The following is a 10,579-nucleotide window of genomic DNA, read 5'->3' on the forward strand; positions in this document are numbered from 1 at the left end:
AAACTGAGGTCAGAAGATACATGGGAAAAGCTTAAAATATGTTCAATTTTAAAATAAACAACATCAACCATTGTAAACAGTCTGACACTAACTTAGAATATCTATATCTGTAAATGTACTTGACTAAAAGGGATAGTTGCAATAATATTCACTGTATTTAACCTCCAAGTGGTATAAAAGAGGTAGGCTAAATATGAATGTTTATAAAGATATCATATCTCAGTTCACATACAGTTGTTTTATAGTGTATTTTGAGCTTAAATGATGCCAAGTTCAAGATTAAATACTTTTTTTTTTATATCAGTTTTGTCTTCTTAACTGAAGTTTAATAGTCTAAATATGTGCTCAAGAAGTGTTTTTTGAATTGTAAACTTGAATGATAGAACAGGATGATGTGAAGTGTTCATTTATGTAGATGTTTAGTGAGTTAAATTGATATTTTAATTCTCTGTTTCTCTATATGAAATAGCAGGTCAGAGTTCAGGAAAGCTTTTGTATTCATTCACACATTTGAATACAGTTCAAAAATTTGGGGTAAAAAAAGTTTGTTTTTGAATTAATATCTTGATAAATTAATATATAATATATATATGATCAAAAGTGACAGTAAAAATGTTTATAACGTTACAAAAGATGCCTATATCAAAATAATGCTGTTCTTTTGAGATTTCTATTTCTCAATAAATCATGAAAAACACAAAAATATTACCCTGGGTAACCTGATAAGGGCAGAAAGGTTTTAAAGATTGAGAAAGGATGAGGACAAGCGAGTTCAGTTAATGAAGGACCTCACTAAAACTTTGTCGAGAGAAGCAAGATCCAGGGGTCTGAACAGCCTAAAAGAAGTTGTGGAAGGGTTCCTGTGGGAGTCATATTGACACTTTTGGGGGCCAGGTGTTATGCGCACACCCATAGTTCACCAGAACTGAAGGAAGAGTTTGAAAACCAGTGAACCAAAATGTATATGGTCAAAAGGCATCATCCCGTTGAAAAGATCGGAGGGCTGCTTAATACCAAAGGAAGCAGAGTCCTCTGAGAAAAGCCAGTTTCAAACTATTTCTCTCTTGAGCATTGAAGAAAAGATTTTTTTCTCTGTCTTGGCCAGAAGGATGACAACCTACATGGTGAAGATCAAGTATGTTGATACATCAATTCAGACGGGAAGCATTCCAGGCTTCTCAAGTATTTGGAAAACACGGGTGCCCTCAGTCAGATGTGAGGCTAAGGAGATCAGAGGCAATTTTACAGTAGTTCGGCTCGATTTTGTCTAATGCGTATGGATCAATTCCCCATGATCTTATTAACACAGCCATGGGAACGCAGCACCGGGGAAGGAATCCAGAGGGCCGTTAATGGAGTCCGGCATTCGTCAACCTCCAATAAGAGGTTTTATGGATGACCTAACTATAACCACTTCAAGCTGGATTCGTAAGAACCTTGGTGATGTGGCAGCATGGGCAAGAATGAGGTTCAAAACGAGGAATTCAAGAAGTATCTTGACTAGAAATGGGAAAGTGAATAGCAAGTTCCAAATTCAAATCCAGGGGGAGGTTATACCATTAATTGAGGAAGACCCAGTAAAATGTCTATGGAATTGGTATGATACCTCTCTTAAAGCGCTTTTCCATTACCAGTACCAGCGCGACTCGGATCTCTCGCAGGATCCTCTCTTCGGCCACCAAACAAAGGAAAGTCCGCACCTCCTTGTTTGACCACGCCGAGTTGCCATAATAATAGTAGTTAGTTTAGCAACTTTATCTTGCCAAAGTATTTAAAAATAGCGGGGTTATTCTGGATACTCTATCTGGTGCGTGTAATGATGACGCGGTAAATGGTGACAATTCTCTCTGACCAATCAGCAGTCGGCATTGTTTTCACATGACATTTTAATACCGACTTAGCTCGACTTAGCTCGCTCAGAACCTCGCTGGAGGTGGTACAAAAAAAATACCTGAAAGCAGGAACAGGTACAACTTTTACACAGTGAAAAACTGAATCGGGGCGAGCCGAGCCAAATCGAGTCGAGCTGGTACTGTGTAGTGGAAAATCGCCATTAATGACAAAAGCAGCATATGGACAGAAAGACAGGTGGAAGAATGGTCGAGAAAGACTAGGCAAGATCAAGGCCTCGCGCTTTCAGCATGGTCTGCTACCAAGACTTATGTGACTTCTGACAATTTATGAAGTTCCCATGACATTAGTAGAAGGACTTGGCAAGTGAATAAACACCTTGCAGCTGGCTCGGAATTCCACCAAGTTTCTCGCCAGTAGAGCTTTACATCAGACCTCGACAGTGGTTGAGTTCAAAGTGGCAAAGTGAAGGGCTGTGCTGATGTACAGAGATTCGGGCGATGAAAGATCAGAGGTGCAGACATCCCTACAAGATCAAGACACAAGTGGGCGGCAGATGCAGCAGTGCCACAGGCAGAAAGAAGACTAAAGTTGAAGGACATCATTGGGAGGTAGTGCATGGGGAAGTCGGACTTAATGCAGAGGCGATAAGTTATCCAAGCCAAAGTTTGAAATTGGAGAAGTAAGGGCAAAGGGCTAGGGCAGTGGAATTGAGGAGTACAAGGATCCTGGACAAAGTGGGACCTGCCAAAGCAGAAGATCATGTAGCCTAAACTTTAGAAACTGGAGCCCTTTCACATCTCTTTCCTGCACCTATCAGTGTTTGATACTCTTCCATCACCAGCAAACTTGTTCAGGTGGGGAATGAGGGAGGGAAGAGTGTGTTATGTGGAGGGAAAAGCATATTGGCGCACTGCACTTGGAATTGAATCTGATGGTCTGACATCTTGGAGCAGGGGAGATGGAAAAAGCATCAGTGACATCTATCCAGTTCATCAAGGATGGAGATAAGTCACACTCCTCCAAAAAGACCCAGAGCAGTATGCAGGAAACACAATCATGGGAGATGAGGGTGGACCTGGGAAGGAAACTATATTTCCCCTGGTCGTCCAAACATCCCTAAGGCCAGACGTGGCCATCTGGTCTGAGGAGGAAAGGAGGATCATAATGATTTAGCTGACAATCCCATGAGAGGATGGATGCGAGGAGACCTTGGAGAGGAAAGCAACCAAGGATCAGGACCAGGTCCAGCAATGCACGGACAAAAGGAGGAAGGCCTGGCTATTTCAAATTGAGGTTTGTTGCAGGGGTTTCCCTACATAATCTGTGTGGAAGATGCTCAAAGCTTTGGGAATAGCAGAAAAGGGAGATGAAGACAGCTACACATAGGTTGGGCTTTCGAATAGGCGGGAAGAGTTCATCTGGAAGCCAGGAGAAGATGGGCAGTCGATTGAAACGTCCAAAGAAAGCTGGATGCTGCCTGATGACATCTTCTCCTGGCCGAAAGTTACAGTGATAAGTAAGTGACTGCAGGAGTTTGGATTTCTTATGTTTTTAAAGAGTAACTAAACACTAAACCAACTTTTTTTAGTTAATGATCTGTAAGAATGGATCTTTATTAATACCAGTCATTGATTCGAGTAACTTTTTTGACATTTGTGTATTAAGTGTTTTATTTCTACAATATATGGCGTAAAAACATCTTAGTGCTGCCCTCTTCAGGTTGAACGGTGGCTACTGCAGTTGAATTTTCCTATTGGATGTTCCGCACTTCAGCTCACCATGCGATTTACGCCCTTGGCAGTATAAAAACCAGCTTGTTTCGTCAAAACCACTGTAGGGAGTCAGGAGTTGGAATTGCGAGTAATGAAAACGATCAGGATAGTGTCTTAGCATCTATTTCGTCCTCTCTATCTCCACTGGGGTCTGCCCACTTTTTCAGAATTTTTCAAATATTGCCAGTGGGTGGAGTCAGGCTCTGACCAGGGGTTTAGTTACCCTTTAATATGTAGCACAACTGTTTTTAACATTGATGATTATAAGAAATGTTATCTGAGCACCAAATCAGAATTTAGAATGATTTGTGATTGATTGTGTGACACTAAAAACACTGAGTACTAATGGCGGCTGAAAATTTAGCGTTGTCATCACAGGAAAACATTACACATTTTAATATATTAAAAAATATGAAAACAGAAGAATTATTTTAAATAGAAATACTTTTTCCACAAAAGTACTGCTATTATCATATAAATGCAGGTTAGAATATGAGACTTTTAACAAAAATCTATTAAAAAGATTTAACGACCGCAAACATTTGAACAGTAGTGTAAATGGAAGTGAATACTGCACAAAAACTAGCCCTTTACAAAACCAAGCCATTAACACTAATGTTTACACCAGAACTGATAGTGTGTGAAAATTAAGAGGCGAATCTTAATTCCACAATACTGCACCGAATTGCATTTACAGTACAGCCGATTTCACCTAAACTGCACCATAGCACTTTGCCATTGTCAACCTGGGTTTGTGGTCTTGCCTTTTTAAAATCCAAATAGATTTGGGAGTGATTCAAAGAAGCTTTTAGTGCATTAAGGAACACAAACCAAACATGGCCAAATCATTGAAATAACCTATTATAGTTTCAATGGACGCTAAAAGCATGAAGAATCCTGGCTCAGATGGGATGATTATGTTACCACATGAAAGCTACAGTGACCACAAACACCAAACTGACTTGGTAACAAGACAGCATTTGGCGTCACCAAAGCTAACTCAGCAAAACTATATATAAAGTTGGTAGCAAAAAAATCCCTCATTCCCACCCTGGTAATGACAGTGATTTGAATACTTTGTGGTTAAGAGACCACAGTACAGTCCGTTTAGAAAAAAGAATGCGGGGAGCTTATCACAGGAGTGAGTTCAACTGAGGTCAACAATTTCTCTCTCACACTCACTTCTTCTCATGTTTGTACCAATTTTATCTTTACTCAAGTCATACAACTGATGAGGCAAAAGATGATTCTGGCCACTCTTTTCGATATAATGAAAGTGAATTAAGATTGGGCTGTCAAGCATAAAAATGAAAACAAAAACAAACAGAAAACATCAATACAAAAGAATTATAAAATAGATTATTCACTGAATATCCACCATTTTATGAACACTCATGAAACAGATGTTTGATTCATGAATGAGCTGTTCTTTAAAGTCTGCCAATTAATCAATTGATCCAGGTCACAAAATCCGAATCGTTTATGTGTCGTTCGATGTCAGGTGAAATTCTATTTCTCTTTCCTCAATAAAAGATCCTGCCTGATTAGAAATAATGAAAAAGCACTTTTTTATGACATGACATTCACAATAAATCAAAAGTTACAAAAGAAAATATATTTTTTTTTATTTAGCAAGGATGCTTAAAGTGACAGTAAATGCATGTATATTGTTAGAAAAGATTTTTTATTTCAAATAAATTATGTTGTTATGAACTTCTGAATTATTTTTTTTAAATCATGGTTTCCACAAACTGTTTTCAACATTGATACCAATAAGAAATATTTCTTGAGCATCAAATCAGCATATTAGAATGTATTTCAAATTGTAATAATATTTCACAATATTACTGTTTTTACTATATTTTTGATCAAATAAACATAACTTTGGTGTTCACGAGAGTCTGACTCTTTTAATTAAAATTGTATAGCTACAAATTATCAAAATAAAAAATTCCCTTTCAGTTAGCCTTAGGTTCATGTTTGGAATGACATTGAGGATGAATAAAAATGAAAACAGAATATTAATTTCTCGGGTGAACTATCCCTTTAATTTAGCTTTAACATATTGTCTATTATTGCAAAATATGTTTTTAGCAGCAGAAATGAAACAAGGAAGACTAATTTTCACTCTTTTCTCTGTGCTTTTCACTTAGGTCCCCCTTTGGTCTTTCTCGCCCCAATCAGACCATTTTTAATAAAAGTTCATATGCAGCATTTATGATTCCCCATGAGAAAACAGATCTCTGGAAATTCAAATGCACACCTCGGAACAGACGGCTCACCTTCCCGTCCCTCTCTCTCAAAACAGTCGCCAATATCACCCTGCAGGTCTGAAACTCCCCTCCAATCTTTACTTGTGCGTGAGACTTAACCACATTCAGAGGGTAAAAAAACACCCCGAGAGCTGCTCCCAAAATCCCCCCACAAACAAAGTCATTAACCAAATGTCCTGCCTTTGACTCGGCCTCGGGGAGCAGTTCCTTAATTGGTCCACGCAAACCGAAGAAAAAAACATTGCTAGGGCCATTTCTGAGTAGGATCGGGACAAGGCCACGGTAAAGTTCTCGGATGCCATGTTGCTGAAGCAAAGCAAGGAAAACGTGTGCAGTGTTCTGAAAGTTTCCATGATGACGTGGATCCTGCAGTAAAGTTTGTACCCTCTCGAATGGCGTCAAAACTGCTTCAGCGGTTCCCGCCAAGACTGCTGCAATACTGTCCGTTAACAGGACGGGGGCGTGAGGAGCGTTTAGTCGCAGCAACCTTGAGAAGTCCTCATAGAGTCCAAACATAATTGCAATAGTGCTGCTTTTCTGGAGTAACGGCGGGAGGATGCCTCGGTAAAGTGTGTGCAAACCATCCCTCTGGAGCTGACGCACAGCTTCCCACGCCGACACTCCGAACAACTGCTGGCGGAACAGTGCCTTGTGGATGGGAAACGTGATGACGATGTTGGCGAACGCCGCTACAGAACCACACAAGTAGTGGTTCTGATTCTGCTGTGACTCTTGGTCTTGGTCGGCGGAGGCCATGGTCCTCGTTGATACCCAATCAAAGGTTGAAAATGAGGATCAGATATGACATCATCTGATGCATAAACTGCGTTATAAGGGGGAAAAAAGGAAAAGAATAGTCATCAAAATTGATAAATGTAACAGTAAAAGTAACAATTTAAACAGCATGTTGCATGTGAATTTCAATAAAATAATGCATATGAAATAAATATTAAATATTTTATAAAATTGGATAATTCAAGCCATTCCTTCATTTTATATTTCACGCATTGAAGTTTTATTAGCAAATTGTGTTGTCTGTCTGTATTGTGAGCATATGAAAGGACTTAATAGACCATTTTACAAGATGTAAACAACACTGGTCCAGAAACACTTCCTGTTTCAGTTTGTAACTGTTTTCTTTATTTCACATGTAAAGAAAACATCTTAAAGATGCTTGTTTAACTTTTTGATTCAATTTTAAATGTTCTGTATTTTATCCCAGCTTTTATGTAGTGTTAAAAAACTGAAACAGGAAGTGCTTCTGGACCAGTGCTGTTTACATCTTGTGAAATGGTCTATATGCCTTAAAGATAACCTGAGGATTATTCTTCGTCGGTTGACACCGGTTTACTTTTTATCCTACATAGATCATTTTGCCTCAGGTTTTGCATCAGTTTGTTTAAAAAAAGGGAATTATTATTTTTGTTCTGCAATGCACTCAATTGATTAAAATTGATCAAATCTATTATACAATATTACTGTTATTGTTGTATTTTTTTGGTCAGATAAATGCAGCCATGCGAGCATATAAAAGACTTCTTTAAAAAAAAAAAAATTTTTTTTTTAAATCTTTTCCCAAACGTTGGAATGGTTGTGTAAATTTCTAACTCTCAAAGTGTATTTGAAATATAAGTAAACATCCTTAAAAAAATAAATTTAGAGAATTTATAAATAAACATACAAATATAAAAAATAAATGAACATGTTTAGTGCTTTACGTACACTTAATTTATTTGGGTCATCATGGGATTTTTTTCTCAAATCATGAAGCCCCTTTGGAAGCTTGCTGAGGCCCCCTAATGGGCTCCAGCCCTCTAGTTGACAACATGTACTAGTATGTTGATGTAATACCGACATCAGGGGCTTATTCCATGAAGCCGGTTTAGGTGGCTAGCCAGGTATGTTTCAGTTTAGTTTACCCTGGGTTTTAGGCACCATGAAAGTGGTTTCGGCTTTTTGGTGATGCTCCACGGCTAACCTGGGGTGTGTTTCCCAAAATCATAATTGCTAACCAAGTTAGCAACTTTGTTGGTTGCAATGCAATTTCCCATTGCCAACCAAGTTGCTAACAGGTTAGCAACTATGGGTTTAGGAAACACACCCCTGGTACAGGCCAGGTTATGTTCCAGGTAAGAAGTTGCAAACCAAACTTGGACCAATCAGCTGTGAGCATTTATGGCATTATAAGATAAAGTCACTCCACCTTTTTCTCTAAATTAACAGGTCACTACATAGCAAATTATTTTTAAAGACAAAATTGTCTGGCTTTTATTAAGGCTTATTTAAAATAAAAATGTTGTATGATTTAGTTTGACATTGTATGAATTATTAGCCTATTACGCACAATTTATTTTTTTGTTGTTTTGTAAATTTGCTCACATTCTTAATATTTTAATACTTTTATTTAATAGTGAGTTGCGCTGCTTCTCTTGCGAGAAATGAATCACTTTACTCTTTCTCAGCATCTGATTGGCTACTGATGTCACACCTAAACTCAGGATCAAATCCTGAGTTGACAGATAAAATTAAATTGATGCTGAACAAAGCCTGGTTGGATTGCTTTGGTCAACTCGAAACTAATCCTGTAACCCTGAGTTTGTCCCCTAATTGATTTTAATTTAAGAGTTTTTTTTTTTCATCCAGGTCATTCACTCAATGGTTATAGTCTAAAATTAAACACAGCAAATCCAGTATAACATTTAATTCCAAATGTTTAGAGAGAGAGATGAAACCAGTAGACATTTACATAGGCGTATGCCTACCGATTAAAATTTACCATGGCCATCATCACAACACCATAGTACGATTATTGCTGTTACTGTTACTGTAAAATCTGAAAAAAATGAATATGGGGTTAATAATATTTCTGCCATTTTGGTTTATTATTTTTCATTTGATGCATCGGTGACTAATAAGTCACAGCAGTTTTGTTTAGAAACTATGGCATTTTGGCAGAAATTATGGTTGTCATGGAAATTCATATAAAGGAGTGACCTGTAACGTTTTTATGACAAAGAAAGACAAATGAAAGTATCCGCCCCCGTTCATTTCAGCGATGCAGAACAGATATAGCCTAAGATCATTTCTTACAGTATGAAGATTTTTTCGGATTAAAGATAATGAAGCATCTTCAGTCGTTGACAATAAGCTACATCATCCCAAAACACCACATCACGTTCAAATAGGCTATGTAGCAATTGATCATATTATTATTGTTTTACCCGCTATGAATGACCTCTGGGTGAAGAGATGATAAAATATCCGTGATACACACAATCTGATGATTAAGTCTCTTTTTTATAAAGATAGAAACATTGCCTCATGTCATTCGTGCAAATACACGCGCTTCCGTCGCCCACATCACATCACGGTCGCGCGCATCTCGCGCTCTGATTGGCTCGATATTGAAATCGCTTTATGTGCTGATCTGAGATCTGCGGTCCCTGACAATGCCATCTACGCCTTGACTGAGATTAGCTGTGCCTGTGTGCTTGGGTCTTTATTTTACACAGTGTTCTGTATATGACAACATACAGCAGAATAATAGAAAGTGGCATTATCATTAATAAATTAAATGGTATATTTTCATGGTTAGCCTATTTTTTTCTTTTCTTTTTATGCCTGTTTTTTTTAGATGAAAGTGTACTGACAGAGAGAAAACTTGTCAATCAATTGATCAATTAACCAATGAAAATAAAGGAGCAAAATTGTCAACAAGATGCACCTGCAACATTAATTAAAATCAGCTGCATTTATTTAGAATCGGATGTTTAAATCCAATATAAGAGTCAAATCAGAAACCCTGTTTTGTATCTCCTTGTTTGTTGGTTTTCTCCAGTGAAGTGAGAGGTTTGGGCTTTTATTTTTGTCATGTAATGTCTTTGATAAGTGCACTTATTTGTTTATGGCATGCCTCATACATTTATTTAGTTTCTCATTTATTTCCCCGTAGATAAACTAAAGTAATAAAACAATGGCTGACAAACCAAATATCAGTGAAATCTCTCAGTTTGACAAGACCAAGCTGAAGAAAACTGAGACGCAGGAGAAAAACACACTTCCCACCAAAGAGAGTAAGTTTGAGTTTTTTCAGAACACTCGGTGCCTTCTGATATTGTTGTTCCTGTTTGCAACATTCTTTGCAACTACTTGCTAGTTCCTATTTTTGTTGGTTTCAAACGTGATATATTTGATTCAATGGGGTGTTGTTCTTCCCTCCTGCAGCCATTGAACAGGAGAAAAAATGTGAGGCGTAAATTATCAACAGATGTTCACCAAGGGCAAGATGTAGAGGATGAGATGGTGAGTCACATCACTTTAGTCAGAAGATGGCATCTCCCAACCACCAGTCATTACAGCCACGGGCTGGAGCGGGATATTCACAGTTACAATTGACTTGGACCATTCTGAAGGATGACTGCCTTTTCTATTCTACAGTGCGCTCATGTGATTTTGTGAAGAGGCAGTCCACTTTGCACTGAGGATGTTTAACTCTGAAAGATCTATGTGAATCCATCTGTATAAGAAAATGAGTTTTGTCTGCCTTCATTTTGAACTTTGGTGAAATAAACCTTTACAATGAATTCCTGTGTCTGCTTTTTTTTTAATTCTGGGTTGTCAGGCCTTTATCATAGGGCAACTATAGGTTTGCAAGAGTGTTAACCCCTTGTTTATCTTTAG

The 10,579-nt window shown here is 37.9% G+C and overlaps 2 protein-coding genes across 4 annotated transcripts; one reads left to right on the forward strand and one right to left on the reverse strand.

Moving 5' to 3' along the window:
* Window positions 1–1,107: 1,107 nt before the first annotated feature.
* Window positions 1,108–9,273, reverse strand: slc25a51a (solute carrier family 25 member 51a). Its single transcript, XM_039691782.2, has 2 exons — window positions 9,121–9,273; window positions 1,108–6,722 (listed from the first exon to the last, which is right to left on the reverse strand). The coding sequence occupies exon 2, from the start codon at window positions 6,653–6,655 to the stop codon at window positions 5,807–5,809; it is 849 nt and encodes a 282-aa protein (XP_039547716.2). The 5' UTR covers window positions 6,656–6,722; window positions 9,121–9,273; the 3' UTR covers window positions 1,108–5,806.
* A 361-nt stretch (window positions 9,274–9,634) lies between these two features.
* On the forward strand, window positions 9,635–10,482 carry LOC120460717 (thymosin beta-b). Of its 3 annotated transcripts, XM_089132853.1 has the most exons (4): window positions 9,635–9,748; window positions 9,852–9,972; window positions 10,124–10,201; window positions 10,337–10,482. In XM_089132853.1, the coding sequence occupies exons 2-3, from the start codon at window positions 9,873–9,875 to the stop codon at window positions 10,153–10,155; spliced, it is 132 nt and encodes a 43-aa protein (XP_088988979.1). In that variant the 5' UTR covers window positions 9,635–9,748; window positions 9,852–9,872; the 3' UTR covers window positions 10,156–10,201; window positions 10,337–10,482. The 3 variants fall into 3 exon arrangements, with proteins under 3 accessions (XP_088988979.1, XP_088988978.1, XP_088988980.1); XM_089132852.1 differs by having other exon boundaries at window positions 10,124–10,482; XM_089132854.1 differs by having other exon boundaries at window positions 9,668–9,748; window positions 9,830–9,972; window positions 10,124–10,482.
* Window positions 10,483–10,579: the final 97 nt, after the last annotated feature.

Source organism: Pimephales promelas, chromosome 6 (genome assembly GCF_988280905.1).
Source record: "Pimephales promelas chromosome 6, fPimPro1.hap1.1, whole genome shotgun sequence".
NCBI lineage: Eukaryota > Metazoa > Chordata > Actinopteri > Cypriniformes > Leuciscidae > Pimephales > Pimephales promelas.

What these genes read in the sequence shown, in the direction of transcription:
- slc25a51a (XM_039691782.2), bottom strand. Translation starts at nt 6,655, where the DNA reads ATGGCCTCCGCCGACCAAGACCAAGAGTCACAGCAGAATCAGAACCAC.
- LOC120460717 (XM_089132852.1), top strand. Translation starts at nt 9,873, where the DNA reads ATGGCTGACAAACCAAATATCAGTGAAATCTCTCAGTTTGACAAGACC. An exon ending in CACACTTCCCACCAAAGAGA is followed by an intron (nt 9,973 to 10,123) that starts GTAAGTTTGAGT and finishes TCCCTCCTGCAG; the next exon opens with CCATTGAACAGGAGAAAAAA.